Source organism: Mobula birostris, chromosome 7 (genome assembly GCF_030028105.1).
Source record: "Mobula birostris isolate sMobBir1 chromosome 7, sMobBir1.hap1, whole genome shotgun sequence".
Lineage (NCBI taxonomy): Eukaryota > Metazoa > Chordata > Chondrichthyes > Myliobatiformes > Myliobatidae > Mobula > Mobula birostris.
Genome location: NC_092376.1, coordinates 25,578,115 through 25,597,018, shown reverse-complemented (window position 1 = coordinate 25,597,018; position 18,904 = coordinate 25,578,115). Strand labels below are relative to the sequence as shown.

At 38.8% G+C, this 18,904-nt stretch overlaps 1 protein-coding gene across 3 annotated transcripts in view; it reads right to left on the bottom strand.

The window, feature by feature from the left end:
- Positions 1-18,904, bottom strand: part of tmem131 (transmembrane protein 131) — a 182,366-nt gene that overhangs the window by 26,355 nt on the left and 137,107 nt on the right. For all 3 annotated transcript variants that reach the window (XM_072262747.1, XM_072262748.1, XM_072262749.1), the window contains 7 exons: positions 18,552-18,618; positions 16,937-17,088; positions 16,539-16,681; positions 14,597-14,783; positions 13,939-14,124; positions 11,446-11,604; positions 10,268-10,857 (listed from right to left, as the gene is read on the bottom strand). In XM_072262747.1, coding sequence (XP_072118848.1) covers positions 10,268-10,857; positions 11,446-11,604; positions 13,939-14,124; positions 14,597-14,783; positions 16,539-16,681; positions 16,937-17,088; positions 18,552-18,618 — 1,484 coding nt within the window. The remainder of the gene's footprint in view (positions 1-10,267; positions 10,858-11,445; positions 11,605-13,938; positions 14,125-14,596; positions 14,784-16,538; positions 16,682-16,936; positions 17,089-18,551; positions 18,619-18,904) is intronic.

Genomic DNA, 18,904 nt, shown 5'->3' with positions numbered 1-18,904 from the left:
TCTTCTTTTGCCTGTTGGCTGTTTGTCAGCCTGGTGTAATTGTTCATTGATTCTATTGAAGTTCTTTATTCCACTATGAGTGCCTGCAAGAAAATGAATCTCAGGGGTGTATATGGTGGCAAATTGATAATAAATTTACCCTGAACTTTGAATAACTGTTCCTGAACCTGATGAAGTGGGACCCTCCTATCCAATGATAGTAGCAGGACAGAACATAGCCCGGATGGTGGGGACCCTGACAGATTCTTGTGGCAGTGCTCTATTTAAATATGCTCAATGGTGGGGTGGGATTTGGATGTAATGGACTGCATCCACCACTTTCTGCAAACATTTTTTTCATTCATGCATATTGGTGCTTCCATACAAGGCCATGATGCAACCAGTTAGGATGCTCTCCACTGTGCATCTATAGATATTTGTTAAAATTTTAGGTGACATGCCAAATTTATGCAAACTTTTAAGAAAGTAGAGGCACTGTCGTATCCTGTCTGTGATGGCACTTGTGTGTTGGTGCCAGGACAGATCCTCTGACATGATAACACCAAGGAATTTAAAGTTACTGACTCTCTCCACCTCCAATCCACTAATGAGGTCTGACTTGCTCTTCTTGTAGTCGATAATCAGCTCTTTGGTCTTGCTGACACTGAGCGAGAGTCTGTTGCTGTGGCACTATTCAATCAGGTTTTCAAACTCCCTCCTATATGCAGATTCATCACTTTTAATTGGGTGAACAACAGCAGTGTCTTCAGCAAACTTAAAGACAGCATTGGAGTTGTATCTAGCCACACAGCCATAAGTATAAAGGGAGTAGAGCAGGGAGCTAAGTACCCAACCTTGCAGTGCATCTGTGCTGATGGTGATTGTGGAGGAGCTGCTATTGCCAATCTGCTCTGACTGGGGTCTACAAAGGAGGAAATCAAGGATCCATTTGATCAGGGAGGTATGAGGCCCAGGTCTTGGAGCTTAGGGATGAGTTGAGGAGATGATAGTGTTAAATGCTGAGCTGCAGTCAAGAGCATCCTGATCTTGATCATCCAAAGCAACGCTCAGTTTCTCTGCCTCCACGCATCATTCACCTGCCTCTTTCCAACTCCACTTCTCCTAACTGCCACGACCTGTCTGTTATCTTATGCCCCTAAGTCCACTAATTGCCTCAAAATCCTTTCTCACTGCTCCCCTTCTCCTCCAACACTGGGCATCTTGCCTACCCAGTCGTGTTTTGTCCTGAAATGCCGACATTCCCTTTTCCACAGACGCTGCTTTGCTCATTGAATTGTTACTCCAGATTCCAGCATGTCTGCAATTAGTCCTTGCCTTTCAGAATGCAGACAAGTTCCTGTCTTTCAGAAATCCCTCCAGTAACTTTCCCACCACTGAGTGAGGCTCACTAGCCAACAGTGGCCTGTCTCTGCCTTGAAACAGTTCTTAAATAATTATTTGCTCTTCAGTATTCCAGTATTTCACCCACATCTAAGAATACAAAAATCCCTGCTAGGGGTCCAGCAATTTATTTCCTTGCACCTTACATCATCCTAGGATATATCTAGTCAGACCACAGGGATTAATCAACCTTTATGCAACCCATGATCACCAACATCTGTTTTGCAATGGTGGTACATTTCAGGATATCATTGTCCTCACTAGGTTCTATGACCTTCTCCACAGTAACTTGTGACATGAAGTATTCATGGGAGCTTACTCATCTCCCATGGCTCTATAACAGATGATCACACTGATTCTTACTGGGTCCTACTCTCTTTAATTACCTTTTTGCTCTTAATATACTTATGGGGAATATTTTAGAATTCACCTTCAACTTAACTGTGATGAATATCTCATATCCCTTCTCTATCTTCCTGATCTCCTCAAGTGTACTCCTCCATCCCTTATACTCAACGGATTCATTTGATCTCACTTGCCTATATCTGACATATGCCTCTTTTTACCAGACTAGAGCCTCAATATCCTTTGTCACCAGAGCTCCCGCCAACCTAGAATATAACAAAGATTACAACATTACAACCAGCCTAAGATATTACAAAGCTTGGAAAAGAAAACAGATTGCCTAATAAGGATGGACTGCATAAAATTGTATTTGCTGAATTTTTGGGAGAATAGGTGGGTGGGAGGAAGACTTGACAGAAATGAACAAAATCCCAAAAGTTCTTGACAAGGTGGATATAGGGGACTTTATCTCCTAGAACCAAGACTTGGAGACTGCTGTACTTGTTTAAAAATAACAGTGTGGGAAATGGAGGATTAGGATGGTGTGGGAGTAGAGTCAGAAAGAATCTTACAGTCTCTATGGTCTATTGACAGGCACCCATTTACACTACGCCTAGACAAGTCCCATCTATATTCTCTCCTTTTTCTATTCCCCCACTCGCATTCTACCACTCACCTTGACAAACTAGGAGCAATTTCACATGACCAAATGAACTAGTAACTCACACATCTTTGGAACACAGGAGGAAACTGAAGCACTGAGGGTCACAAGGAGAACTTACGAACTCCATGCAGGTAAAACCAGGGACCATGATTGTACTGAGGTCCTGCTCCTTATTGGCAGGTAAAAGCCCTTCATTCCAAGTACAGAATGTATGGTTCTTGCAACTGCTGACATTTAGCTTGACATCTGGCAATAATCGGTAAGCAATGGGGCACCGAATGCAACTATTACACAGTCAGCCATTCATCCTGTATGCATTCCAAACCCATAAATAACCAATTCTACGTGGGTCTCTGCAAATCCTTCTTGGCATTATCAATGATTATTCCTGCCAAAGTGAAAGCTACCTGTGCCAAAATGCAAAGTCACCAGTTAATTTTAAAACCGGAGCAATTTTAAATTGGATGGCAAAGAATATGGTAGGAAGCACATGAGCAGCTCACATACCATCTTCTATACTGCTGATATTTAAACTAAATAATCTGTAAAAAAAAAGATCTTAGTGCATGGGATAGAGGAGGAATCCTTTCTCTCAAGTATTTCTTTCAATACTCTGCTGATTAAAATTTATAGCTAGTTATGGCCCTGCAAAATCAACCCTAAAAGATCAAAGCAATCACTAATTAACCTAATCACCTCATCAAGGGCCGAATTCACACTGTGAAGTTTGCTTTTGGATATTGTTGAGCCTGGATATAGGACAAGGTTCTGTGACTCAATTACATGAAGCAGATTGTGCTGACGTTATTAATTCCATGTGTGGTGGAAATCAGACGGAATACATTACACAGTTAAATCAGACCAAATAGCTTCTCTGAATAGTCTATAATAACTGGCAAAACCTTCAAACAGCTATTAACTGAATAACCCATTTCCTACCATTCAGCTTAGTCGAAGAAATATTTTTAAAAGAAAAATACCAAACCAATTCAATGAAAGGAATTTCAGAGACACAGTACAATGTGCTGACAGGACTGGAGAACATTTACTAACCAGGTCGAAATTCTGGAAAATGCTGGAGGAACTCAGCAAGTCAGACAGCATCTTTGTATATGTTACTTTTGACTGCCAGCAGCTGCCAAATTTCTGGTGTTTTTGGAATTCTAAGCATCAGGTGGCCCCATTGATAGAGAGAAGCTCTTCAGTGCAAGTAAATATACACTAAACTTATTGGCTACTTTATTAGATATATACGTATACCTGCTTGTTAATGCAAATATCTAGTCAGCCAGTTGTGTGACAGCAACTCAATGCATAAAAGCATGCTGACTAGTCAAGAGAAATTCACCTTCCCCGTCACTGAACTGTTCCCACAACTCATCAACTCACTTTCAAAGATTCTTTAGCTCACATTCTCAAGATATATTGCCTATTTATTACTTTTTTCTTTTGTATTTGCACATTAGATGTTTGCCCGTCCCGTTGAAAGCGATCTTCCACTGATCCTATTGTTTCTCTTGGATTACCTTGTATGCCCACAGGAAAACAAATTTCAGGGTTGTATACGGTGACATACATGTACTTTAATAATAAATTTACTTTAAACTTTGATAGTGCTGGTGGCAGAAAGGGTGGTTTGAGTATCAAAGAGGCTGCTGATCTCCTGGGATTTCATGCACAACAGTCTCGAGACATTACAGAGAATGGTGTGAAAAACAATAAAACATTTAGTGAGCGGATGAGAAGTCTTGTTAATGAGAAGTCAGAGGAGAATGGCCAGATTGATTCAGGCTTACAGGAAGCTGACACTAACTCAAATAGATCAAAAAACATAGGAGCAGAATTCGGCATTTGGCCTATCGTGTCTGTTCCTCCATTCAATCATGGCTGAATCTTTTTTCCCCCCTCAGACCCACACCCGGCCTTCTCCCTGTAACCATTGATGGCTTGGCCAATTGAGAACCTATCAAGCTCTGCCTTAAATACACCCAATGACCTGGTCCCCACAGCTGCTTGTGGTAACAAATTCCACAAATTCACCACCCTCTGGCTAAAGAAATTTCTCCACATCTGTTTTAAATGGATGCCCCTCTATCCTGAGGCTGTACCCTCTTGTCCTAGATTCCCCTATCATGGGAAACAATTTTTCCACATCTATGTCTAGGCCTCAACATTCAGAAGGTTTCAATGAAATTCCACCTCCTCATCCCTCTAAATTCCATGAGTACAGGCCCAGAGCCATCAAGCATTCCTTATATGATAATCCTTTCATTCCTGGAATCATCTTTGTGAACCTCCTGTGAACCTTCTCTAATGCCAGCATATCTTTTCTAAGATGAGCCCAAAACTGTTCACAATACTCAAGGTGATGCCTCACCAGTGCCTTATAAAGCCTCAGTATCACATCCTTGCTCTTGTATTCTAGACCTCTTGAAATGAATGATAACATTGCACTTGCTTTTCTCATCACCGACTCAACCTGCAAGTTAACCTTTAGAGTGTTCAGCATAGGACTTCCAGACACTTTGCATCTCAGGTTTTTGGATTTTCTCTCTATTTTGAAAATAGTTTGCACATTTATGTCTTCTATCAAAGTGCATGACCATGCATTTTCTAACATTGTATTTCATTTACCACTTTCTTGCCCATTCTCCCAACCTGTCTAAGTCCTTCTGGAGCCTTCCTATTTCCTCAACACTACCTGCCCCTCCAATCTTTGTATCATCTGCAAACTTGGCAACAAAACCATTTATTTCATCATCTAAATCACTGATATACAACATAAAAAGCAGCAGCCCCAACACCAACTCCTACGGAACACCACTAGTCACTGGCAAACCAAAAAAGGATCTTTTTATTCACACTTGCTGCCTCCTACCAGTCAGCCAATGCTCTAACCACACCAATAACTTTCTTGTAATACCATGGGCTCTTAACTTGGTAAGCAGCCTCTCATGTGTGGCACCTTGTCAAAGGCCTTCTGAAAATCCAAATGTACAATATCCAATGCATCACCTTTATCTATCCTAGTTGTAATCCCCTCAAAAATTTCCAACAGGTGTGGGAGGCAAGATTTTCCCTCAAGGTAACCATGCTGACTTTGTCCTATCTTGTCCTATATCACCAAATTCTCTATAACCTCATCCTTAACAATTGACTCCAACATCTTTCCAATCAGGCTAACTGGTCTATAATTTCCTTTCTGCTCTTTTCCTAAAGAGTGGAGTGACATTTGTAATTTTCCAGTCCTTCAGAACCATGCCAGAGTCTAATGATTCTTGAAAGATCATTACTAATGCCTCTACAATATCTACCTCTACCCTTTTCAAAGCCCTAGGGTACAGTTAATCTGGTCCAGCGAACTTATGTACCTTTAGGTCTTTCAGCTTTTTGAGCACCTTCTCCCTTGTAATAGTAACTGCACTCACTTCTCTTCCCTCACCTTTGAACACATGGCACATTGCTAGTGTCTTCCACAGTGAAAACTGATGCAAAATACTCATTTAGTTCATCTGCCATCTCCTATCATTATTATTTCTATGGCCTCATTTTCCAGTGGTCCTATATCCACTCTCATCTCTTATTTTTTATATATTTGCAAAAGTTTTTTCTATCCATCTTGATACTGTTTCAAATTTCATCTTTTCCCTCTATTTCTTTAAGTTGCATTCTGTAGGTTTTTAAAAGCTTCCCAATCTTCCATCTTCCCACTCACTTTTGCTTTGCTGTATGCCCTCTCTTTTGCTCTTATATTAGCTTTGACTTCCCTTGTCAGCCACAGTTGTACTACTTTGCCATGAGTATTTCTTTGCTGTTGGAATACAAATAACCTGCACCTTCCTCGTTTTTCCCAGAAACTCAAGCCATTGCTGCTCTGTTGTCATCCCTGCCAGCATATTCTTCCAATTTACTTTGGCCAACTCCTCTCTCATACCACTGTAATTTCCTTTACTCCACTGAATTACGTGAGACTTTACTTTCTTCCTATCAAATTCCAAGTTGAATTCAATCATATTCTGATCACTGGTTCCTAAGGGTTCTTTTACCTTAAAGCTCCCTAATCGCCTCCAGTTCATTACATAACACCCAATCCAGTACAGCTGATCCCCTAGTAGGCTCAATGACAAACCCCTCTAAAAAGCCATCTTGTAGGCATTCAGCAAATTCACCCTATTGAGATCCATTACCAGCCTGATTTTCCTAATCTACCTGCATGTTAAAATCTTCCATGACTACCATAACATTGCCTTTAAGACATGCTTTTTCTATTTCCCGTTGTAATGTGCAGTCCACATTTCAGCGACTGTTTGCAGGCCTGTACATAACTGCCATCAGGGTCCTTTTACCCTTGCAGTTTCTTAACTCAACCCACAAGGATTTAACATCTTCTGATCCTATGTTACATCTTCCTAATGATTTAATACCATTCTTTATCAGCAGAGCCATGCCAACCTCTCTGCCTACCTTCTTATCTCTCCGATATCTTGAACATTCAGTTCCCAACTACAACCATCCTTCAGCCACAATTCAGTGATAACCACATGTACAGGGGATAGCTAGTGAAGTGGCTACTGAGTGTATATTTACACTCTGATACTAATGCATTCATTTAATCATGTACCGTATTCTATTCTTCACGCATCAATCTTGTCAAGGGCAAGCTTAGTTATTTTCTATTTTCCAAGTGCATTTTCAGTTACAAGCAGCAAACAGCTTACAAATATTGAAGTATATATTGACCTCACAACCTACTTGGGCTTCTATAATGCTCCCACATGGGATAGAGTCTCCACTTAACCCAGGCAGCTGTATTTATTGGGCAAGTAGTGCTCTTTGTCATTGCTCTATAAGTATTTAAGAAAAAGCAGCGCATGCTGCATTCCTACAAACCAAAGGCTTTTGTGAAGTGAAGGCTACGTATAGTGACTGATGCTGCTCCCTGCATCTCTTGGAATTGGTCAACCATAAGATATAGGAGCAGAATTAGGCCATTTGGCCCATCGAGTCTGCTCTGACATTTCATCATGGCTGATCCAATTTCCTCCTCAGACCCAATCTCCTGTCTTCTCCCTGTATCCCTTCAAGTCCTGATCAATCAAGAATCTATTAATCTCTGCCTTAAATATAAAGACTTGGCCTCCATAGCTGCGTGTGGCAAAGAATTCCACAGATTCACCACTCTGGCTAAAGATCCTTCACAGCGTTATTGAAGCTGATCTTTGATCACTGGGATGAGGCTGTTGATGATTCTGGTAACGACTTCCCCTGTGACTGGAGAAACATTCTGTAGTTGTTGAAACCTGATTAGTCTCCTTTCCTGAAGATGGCTATGATTATGGCGTCTCTTACACCTTTTGGCATGTCCTCCTCTTCCCAAACATGGCAGAGGAATTCACATATTTGTGAAATATCCCCTGCCAAGTTTTAGAACTTCAGCGGGGTTATCACTGACTCTACTTCTCAAGTGACTTGGCCTCATTGGTCTCAATTGGTGAAGCTGGCTGGCTAATATGCTGCAATGGAATTGTGGGAGCTTGTTGTGAAAAAGGTCACACTTAAGGGGGTCCTCCCAGCAGGCCTCAAACTTTGCCTGTTATAATACAATCAGCTCCAACAAGCAGACTGCATTGTTTGCAGGGCTTAAACCAGACTCTTGAAGCAGACACATTTTTCTAAGCTCTGTCATAGCAATGAACTTCCAGATAGCAAAAATAAAAAAATGCTCAAGTGCATTTTTCAAAAATTGAACATTCCCAATGTTTGCTAGGACACCTGGCACTTGATGGTTCAAAGTGGAGGAATTTTCAGAATCACAACTGAGAATCAAATCTATTCTTTGGGAATACAGAGTGGCCCAGCATAAACCTTAAAATAAGATTGGCACCTCACAAAAGTCATCTGAGCCATTAGGCAACCTTTTCTCAAAAGGGGAAGTCTTAAGTTCCCATATTAGGCACCCTAGAAAAACTACCACTACATTTTGTGTCATTTGATTAGCTAACTGCACCATTAAAACATGGTCAACTGTTATTATGCTGTTTCAGTCAGAACCTCAATATCAGAACCCATACCTACATACAAATGGCAAAACCAATCAACATTTTGTCTTTGCTTTGCCATTTGTAAGCAGCATTAAGTACCATCAGACCAAAGAGTTGACAAAGATGAAATCACGCTTTGCTGAATCTATGCAGATTAGTTAAAATCTTTAAGTTGAACAACTTGCTTTAATTCAGGGGCTCCCAGCCTAGGGTCCACAGATCTTTTTTGATTAATGGTAGGGATCAATGGCACCTACTTTAACTGAAGTCTACTTTTGCTAAAACTTCAGTTTCATTGTTGGCCAAATGGCTGTCATTTTTTCCACTTTACAGTAGTGAAATGCAATGCAAAGTACTTCAGTAATGACAGTTATTTTATGAACGAAGCTAAGCCAGGAAAAGCAAAATGCTTCTTTTCTCTTGTTTCATTCACAGATTAATTGCACAGCAACATTGTAGAGGTGGCAGAGGCGGCACTTGCAAAAACAGTGGTGGTAACTTTTTGAGAGCTTAGAAATTTGTACAAGAAGAATTAAGGTGACTTTGAAGAGCAGTGTGAGAAGAGTGTTCAGTACATTCACAATTTCTCAAATACTAAAGCAGTTTATGCCATTTTACAGCAAGTCCTGGAAAACATCTTGGTTGAGGTTAACAGGTGTAGGTCTAACTCCTATCAATATTGTCACTGAAAGTCTGTATGCTGTCAATATTCTGGAGAGAGCAAATTAACCAGAAACATAACTAGACCATTCATACAAAAAAATGCCATAATAAAAATGGTTGGGTATCCTATGTGGCATGATTGCTCTTTTAACTCCAACCATCTTCTTGACCATCAGCAAGAGTGCAGCCCTTCATTGAATTATACAATGAATAGATAAAACTCAAACATTGTGTAACACAACATAATAAATTGCATTTGGTTAGCAGCCCGAACACCACCTTAAAACATACTTCCCCTCTATTACTAGCACAACATAGTCACAATGTGCCTCATCTACAGTATACAATGAATCAGCTTACTAAAACTCCATCTATTTCACTTGTCAAATACTTACGTCACACAAGTTAGGGACACCTGCTGCATAAGGCATATAATCCAACTTGGAAACTTGTATCTCTCCATCAGCCCTAGGTACAAATTTTGGAACTTGACAGCACTCTGGGAAACCTAGATTGTGACCATTTAAGAAGCCAGCTAGTTGTAGCCCTGTCAGTAGCAGTTGGGCTAGAAAAACATGGATTGAAGTTCTACCTCATGATATTTGAGAACCAAAAATTGAGTTAAGTGCATACAGTATTATACCATTCATAATTTCAGATGAGATAATTAAACCACAAGTACTTGTGCTCTTTTGGATGACTGAAAAAACCCTACAGCACTATTCTTGAAGAGCAGAGAAATTGCCCCCGATTTACTAGTCAACCTCCCCCCTCCCTCAATCGAGATAATGAAAATAATTGCTGGCCACGATCAAGTTGTCACTTGAGAGTGCTGTCCACACATCCATTGGCTGCCACATTTTCTATAATTGAACAGTGACTACACTTCACTAAGTACTTGGTTGCCCATAAAAAATATTGAATGCAAAAGAAAAAATGCAAATAAAAACATCTTCCTTGAAGGGTATTCCTGGAGATTGTTAATAAATTCCTCCTTGGCCACCCCATTACTTTCACCTCTGCCAACTGCTTCATCCGTATTACAGAACTCCTTGCCCTCATAATATCTCATCACTTAGATACTTCCTTTGATACTTTTGTGAAGTCATTTGTCTACGCCCTAGGCACTCTACAAATTCAAATTACTGCCTACACAGGTAAAATAATGTATTACCTTTATTTTTTGATGCGGGCGATGGAGGCTGTTCTGTAAAAACTTCTGGTGATGGGGATTCAGGTAGTTCACATTCTCTGTCCACTGCATCTCCAAGACCAGTGATATCAGAATCCTCCGAGCTGTGCCTTGTATTTACATTTTCTGTACATGATGCAACAGGAGGCGATGGATGTGACACAGTGTTCTCATTATGCTGCTCCTGTGGCTGAGGCACTGCTGGTAATTGTGGCAATGACTGAAGTTCCGCTTGTGCCGGGCTCTGTTGCTGGTGTGTTTGGTGAAACTGTCTGGATGTTTTTGACCGTCTGTTCGCCTGGCCGTGGGATGGATTTGCCTCAGAGGCAAGGGTATTTGTTTTTGTAGTTGTGAGGGAAGCTGTGAGGGTAGATGTCCTACCAGTACTATTTGAGTTGTTTGCAAAATTTTTCAGTTTTGGACTTTCAAAGTCTAAAGAGTTTCTGTTGCTGTGCAACTGCGATGCAGCAGATAATTGTTTGTGGTTGGCTACACTGGGTCTTGAAGAACCACCTCCTCCAAATACTCCTCTTGAAGAACTGTGATTTGATTCTGATCCAAGTGCATTTAAACTGCAAGCAAACAGAACTTTATATGAGAACTTGTACACCTGCAAATAGGTTCGGGTGAAATTACTTGAAATCTTGATATTACTTAATATTTCAAGATTGAGGACAAAAAAAAAAATCACATATTTGAAGTGTTAATTAGTACAAAACAGAAATACTTAACATGGATTTAGAACTTTGCAATTAGAAGGCTATTTGATCATAAAATTAGGTGAAGTGAAATATCATATACACTTAAAATATGTCATTATTTTATGTATCATAATAACCAATATGCATTTGAGGAGGACTGCAAAGAATATAGTAGACTAAAATTCACTGAATAAGTTCTCTAGAAAACATATTTAGGATCTCTGACTTTAGCATTTGCAGATGAATTTGATAAAGTTTGAGAATGGGCACTGTAAATTACTGAATGAAAACAACACGAATTGTGACATGGTTTTACTGCCTAGTTTAAGACTACATCAGCAAGAAGACAGCATATAAAATCTAATATCTGAACTAGGAACCTGTATTCAATTGAGTAACAGAAATATACTTCACAACTTATCTAAAAAAAAAAATCAGGTGTCAAACGTTAATACTTACTTTCCATCTGATGAAATACCAACTATTCTCCTGAGATCGAATGTCCTTCCTACGTCGAAGGGAGGATTGGACCCCTCTAAAGACAAACGTCTTTTGAAGGGCTCCCATATTCCTTGAGCTTCTAAGTAAGCTGTTCCAATGACCAAAAGGAACAAGACACTGGGAAAGAAAACAAATATTTTAAACCAAATAGATTCAAAAGTTAACACCAAATGACTAACGTTTTGACTTTAGCAAGTAAAATAATTCAAAAGAAATACGGTGTTAGCCTGTATGGCTTCCAACCGCACTTTAGATATGGATAAAAATGTAGGTGGGCTGATGAGTCAGCTAGCAGATGACATATAAATTGTAGAAATTATGGATACAGAGGAAGGTTGTTAAAGGATTCAGGAGGATAAAGGCCAGCTGGAAATGTCAGTAGAGAAATAACAATCGGACAATTTAGATAAATGTGATAACGTTGCACTTTGGGAAGCAATGCAAGAGGAAATTATATAGAAATTGGCAAAAACCTAAGGAGCATTGATGTACAGAGCGATCTTGGGGTGCAAATCCACAGCTTCTTGAATGTGACGATACAAGTGGAATAGTGGTATAAACAGCACATAGCATGCTTGGCTTCAGTCAGCGTGTTGAGTATAATAGTTGGAAAATCATATTACACCTGCTTAAAACTTTGGTTAGACCAATTGAACCATTATGTGCAGTTCTGGTCACTGCATTACAGGAAGAACGGGGAAGCTTTGGAGAGGGCACTGAAGAGGTTCACCATGATGTTGCCTGGATTAGAGCATTAGCTACAAGGAGAGGTTGAACAAACTTCAATTGTTTTCTCTGAAGCATGGAAGGCTGAGGGGTGAGCTCATAGGAAATATTAAAAATGATGATAGAAGTAAAAAAAAGGTAGATGGAGTTTCCCCTTCCCCCTACCACAAAAGCATTGAAACATCAAGTACTAGAGATACTGACTTTAAACTTTTCCCCCTTTCTCCTTAAGGGACATTTATGAGGAAAACATTTGATTTTTAGAACACCAAAAAAGTGATAGGTGCCAGGGAAAATGGTGGAATCAGATTACATAGCAGCATTTAAGACGTAACACATAAAATGCTGGAGGAACTCAGCAACTCAAAGGCCCTGATCCTGTGCTATGCTTTTCTATGATCAATTTTAATAGAAGATTGGCTTATTGGGAAGCTGTATTTTATTTAATTTCTTTATATCCTAGCATTTGAGGATTACTCCAATGTCACTTAATAATAAATTTTTAGGTCCCAAGCCCACATTTGTCAATCATTTAGTGATTTAAAAAAATCATTTAGTGACCAACTAGAAATATGTTCCTGCTAAGGAATAAGCAAGAATATAAGAGCAAGGATTAGAATACAAGAGCAAGGATGTGATGCTGAGGCTTTATAAGGCACTGGAGAGGCCTCACCTTGAGTACTGTGAAAAGTTTTGGGCCCCTCATCTTAGAAAAGATGCACTGGCCTTAGGAGAGGGTCCAGAGGAGGCTCACAAGGATGATTCCAGGAATGAAAGAGTTATCATAAGAGAGACGTTTGATGGCTCTGGGTCTGTACTTGCTGGAATTCAGAAGGATGAGGGGGGGAGCTCTCATTGAAACCTTTTGAATGTTGAAAGGCCTAGACAGTAGGTGTGGAAAGGATGCTTCCCTTGGTGGAAGAGTCTAGGACGAGAGGGCATAGCTTCAGGATAGAGGAGAGCCCTTTCAAAACAGAGATGCGGAGAAATTTCTTTAGCCAGAGAGTAGTGAATTTGTTGCCACATGCAGCTGTGCAGGCCAGGTCATTGGGTGTATTTAAGGCAGAAATTGATAGGTTCTTGATTGGACGGGGCATCAAAGGTTACGGGGAGAAGGCCAGGAAGGAGATAGGTAAAAAAAGACCCACACAACTGAAAGGCGGAGCAGACTCAATGGCCAGATAGCTTAATTCTGCTCCTATGTCTTATGGTCTATGGTCTTACTTGACGCCTTCAAAATTACAAAAAATTCAAATTAAACCAACCTTCTCAGAGTCCATATTTAGCTACGTACAACAGGCAGTACTCTAGGGCACTGATAGTTGACCATCAGTATACTAATGGAAATAAGAATGCTAAAAGGCATTTGTTTATGGGATACAGTTCAATGAGTCAAATGGTTGTGCAAAGAAAGCAACAGATTCAGCTGCACCCTGAACACGCTTGACATATTGCAAAGCCTTGGCTCTGTCAATATATACTTAATTCTGTGCCCTTCAGCAAGTAAGGTGGGTATATTTGTCTGTAGCTGTGGAGACACAGTGTGCGCTCTATATTAAACAAAACTGAACTCTACAGATATGGAAATTTTGATTAGCTTTGCTTAGAGAATAGACCATGAAAGATAAGATGTCTAACAGCGTAAATAATGGAACTTGAAGTTATATTCAGCAGTAGTTATTGAATATTACCATTATAATCTAATCATAATCTAATAGATAATACCTCATTATTCCTGAGATGATCACGTACAGTCCTAGTTCCCAGTTGGGTCTAGGCAGGGCCTCTGCACATGTTGCCAACATATGATAAGGAAGGGATGCATTTAATATGAACACAAATTCGGAACCTCCTGCTGTAATGAGTTTTAATTCATGGATAACTCTGGAGGCAGTGAAATCTGGTGTAAACCTGAAAATAAGATACATTCATCAGATCACGATAATAAAATTGACAGCAGACTAAATGTGAAGCACTGAAAGTTTAATTCTTAAAGCTGTGATCACAACCTAATCTCTGCACTGCTACAATGATATCTAGAAAGCAGCTCATTTTTCTTTGATGTAATCAATTCTTTTAAGCTGTTTGACTTTTAGCTGTTTGACATTGAGCTAACAGTGCAACACAAGCACTTAGACAATTGATTCTGATTGGTTTGGTTGCTTGCCAGAACGCTGCAAACCTTGCATAAGGGTTGTTATCATGGTTGAAAACAAGGTAATATTAAAACCACTAAAAAAAAGCAGCACTGATCAATGTCCTTTACTATTAAATTAATTTTTGTTATATTTCCAAATTAACATTAGTGCAGAGCAAAATCCTTGGGCTGAACAGCATTCAAATACTTAAAGTAAAACTAATGTCGTGAAGCTTCAGGACTCACAATATAATAATTTCTTTAGAGGCATTTGGTTTTAGTGCAAACTCTTGACAGTTTACAACTTTGAAGCCGTATCCTTCACAGATGTATCCACTGATCTCCATAGACTTGACAAAGACTGGAAGCAGTCCTGTATTTTCTACTTTAAAAATTCTCTTCAACGTGAAGTTTGGCTCTCTCATTTTCATTTCTGCAATTTAAAGAACTGGTTTCACAATATGCAAACATGCAAGACTTCCTCCAATGCTCTCCTCTTTTGCTAAAGGCAGCGGCCTCTTGCTCAGATATAATTGCTTGAATGCTAGAAATCATTCAATTAATTACCCAACTGCTTGTGCAAGCCCAGACAGATTATAAGCAGGAGACATTGAACCCATTCTGTCTATTCCCATTAAAAATGAGTTGCTAACCACTCTGACCCCCACAGGACACCAACCTTCGCAAATATTCATTGGGAAAGCTGGAGGGGACAAGTAGGGGTGGGGTGGATAGGTGACTACCAGGAACCTCCATAAAAAGAACACACAGTAATACAACCCAGCACACTTAGAAGCACCACACCACGTGGCCACCAGCAATATTTGCATGGAGTTTAGTTCCTCAATCAATGTAGCCGTATCAAGCTGCAAGGCAGTGTGGGGTCCTGACTGAAGGAGCAGAAAGAGAGGGGCAACTAGAATTTGGGTTTAGTCTGCTGAGGCCACAACATTGTTGAGACTTTTGCAAAATATAAATGTTGCTTCCGCCATTCAGACCTTGTGCTGTCAGCAAGACTCGAACAATAGGTTGAAGCTATCCATCCACTTGATGTATGCTGGCCCACAGAGCTCTACGGGGAGTTCAGCAGTAAGGCAGGGCACCAGGCAAATGGCACTGAATCAAGGGACAGCAGCCATCAGTTATTGCTGGTTAGCAAGTGTCAGAAGTAGAAATATTTAAGGAGGTAACTGCTAGCAAGCTAATGCAAGTTCCTGACCATGAAAAGAGATGGGTAAAACCTCAGCCAGCTTTACCAACTTATTGCTTATTCTTAAGATACAGTGTTGACAATCCTAGTTTCATTATTTCAACTATACATCCGAGTACTTTAACAAATGTCCACGCTGGCTTCAACTGATAAATGTCCTACAGTGTTAGATCTCTCCACTCTAGAGGAAAGAAATCTTGATCCCTTAATCTTCCCAAAAATTATTTTCAATCTATGCCTCAATAAGAATCGACTTCTCAGAATAAGATGTTCCTTGCCATTCATTCTCTAGGCCCTTAGTTGTGTCTCAAACCTCCCCTGTCCTTCCTTCATTCCAAAGAATATTTGCCCAAGCTAGCCAAACTCCTCTTCTCCTCAGTTCTTAAAATCATACTGTTTAGTTCACTCTATACCTTTCACACCAATCTGATCCAAGTCTTTGTTAGGGTAGTTGAGATCTCAAGACTTCTTCACTCAAATTCAAATTTCTCCAATAAAGTAACAGAAGAAATTGCTAACTTGAGGATAGAACTGTAAGAAACATATATCAGCTAACATAACATTTAAATCCAGTATTTTCCTACAACATAGAATGAAGTTAATTGGCCCATCTAATCTTTGCTGGCTCTGAGTCACCACTTAATGATATAGTTACAATCTTATGCCTGCTGGCAGTGCCAATACCAACAATACATTTAGCAAGAGGGGTTGAAATATTTAAATGTTGCACCGCCACTTGTAATCAATCTGCTCTATTCCTGGTAAAATTTTTTCTTAATTTTTCTGAAATGATTGATATCCTGAGGATACCAAAGCTGTTATTTAAGTGCAAGCTCTTCAATGAATTCTCAAGAACGGGTTTCAGTTTCGTTGGTAACATGTCTTATATGAATTTTAACATTATCCCAATTTCTTTATTATTACATTGTAAAAGAATACCAGCTAAAATAACGTTTTCAACAGCACTAAATTACTTACTATCTGAACAATCTTTAAGCAAAACTTCATTAATTTTAAAGCGTAAAGAACTTCCAGGACCAGGATGCTTCCCTGCCAGCTTCAGGCTCTCTGTTGTTCCTTGTCCTTGTACCACCACTGCATCCACTACTGTCAGATTGTTTCTACAGAGAGTAAAGTATTTAATCAGTAAGGCAATCATGGATAAATAATGTACTACTATTTACCAAGCTTCATCAGTTAAAAACTTTCCCTATTCCATGTCCAATAGCTCTGAGAAGTGTACAGATATGACCAAGTTAAATTCACAGATTCAAATATTTTATTAAATAAAAAATATTTAAGCACAGAAGCATTCTAAAACTACAAATAAGGACATGGGGAAACCAAGCAGGAGTTCATACAACAAGAGAACATACCTTATAATAATTAAAGACATCACTGTTCTGTTGTGAACTGGTGCAAACTTCACTGTTACAGCTCTTCTTTCACCAGGCTTTAGAATTACATTTAATACATACTGCCGAGAAGAACCTTCCACAAATCCCGAAGAACTTTTAACAGAGGATGTCTGAAAATGAAAGGTGAGAGAAGAAGAGGGGAAAATGTTCATTTGCATTACAGAAAAATTTCCTTCTTTTACAAAGGTACTAAAAACTAAAATCCAAGCAACCTCATATATTACAGAATCAATTTTCATAGTCTCATTCAGGAGTGCTTTTTTTTAAAAAAACTACTTGCTCAATTACTTTCAAATACTGTAATACTAAAACAAAAATTGATTTAACATAAAAGAGCATCTTTAATGAGATAGTTAGCTAGATTACAGGTATTTAAACCAGTCTTGATGTGAACAAAAATATGAAGGTGTAAATGAAAACAGGAAATACTGGAGAAGCACTCAGCTAAATACTCAGGCAGCATCAGTGAAAAGAGAAACATAGCTAACACAAGGTCAATTACACTTCTTCAGAACCTGAAGTTATTAACCTGAAATATTAACTCTACTCTCTCTACAAATACTATGTAACCTGCTGAGTATTTCTATCATTACCTGTTTTCATTTCAAATTTCCAGCATCTGTATAATTAATGTAGTATTTATAATTAAACACTAGCTTGAATTAGGGGATTTTTGCTCATCTTAAACAGTTTAATTCCACAACTGGTACCCATCAAACCCTTTGTTATAGAAAAATCAGTTAGATTTTGAGATGGCAATACGATTACATTCTGGTTAATAGGGATATCTCTGATGTCCTGCAGAGAACGCGGTTTTATATTTGAATCAGCAAACTTAATGAGCCACTGTGAATATCACAGCGCTGGATTGTTAATTAAAAGAATATAACCAACTGACAAGATATCACATTTAAAAAATAATGCAGAATAGTATCTATGCTACTAATAATCCCACATTGGGTTAAGAAGAATAATTCTTGTAATCTTAAATTCTCGCTATTTAACATAAACCAGGTATCACATTTGGGATCTTTTCAATCTAAATAGCTTCCCCACCCAAGTTCAATAATCCAACTGTAAGGTCTGAGTTTTTCAATTTTAAGTGTCAATCTTCCTTATGGTAATACTTTTTCCAAATATCAAAATGCAATCATCACTCAGCTTTTAAAAGTATTGTATATAACTACAAATTATTCTCTAAATAAATTTGTACAGAACAATCACACACAATTTAAAATCTGCTTTTGCCCATTCTGTGAAGAGAACAAAAATGAAAAAAAACACAAAGAGAAAGTAGCTGCTATCTTTTGTTTAAATACATCCTCTCAGATAATCAATTTCTGAAGTTTGATCTTTAATATTTTCTATTAGAAGGACATTACTGAGGCTTTAATAGCAGTCATCCAAATGAGAAAAGGCTGCATTTCACTCATTATATGGGTTCAGGACTTTATATTATCCAATCAATGTTCTATGGAATGTAAGGAGGCAACCAAATTAAATGGAAATCCAGAGCTTCGAATCTAACCCTCAAATGAAATCATTTTTACTTGATCGAATTTTCTTTACTTACGTGATTACTAACAATCTTAAATTCAAATGTCTTTGTATCTAGATTTGCTTGCTTGCCGAGGTGAAGCCTGAAATAAAGAACAAGTATTTCAGGAAATGTTGGAATTTTTTTTAAAAACATACATCTTAGATAATATTAAATGAATACAACAACAGATCTGATATTGGTACAAGTTACGATTACTCAACCTACTAAATACTATCATTAAGAATGTATCATTTTTAAATCCAACTTAAATCCAATTGTAAATAATTAGTAGCAGTGTTATGGGCTTTTTGTGTACTAAGAATTTGGGATTAACTAGAACTGATGCTAGAACAGGAGAGCCTCTGAACGATTTTAAGGTGTGAAAC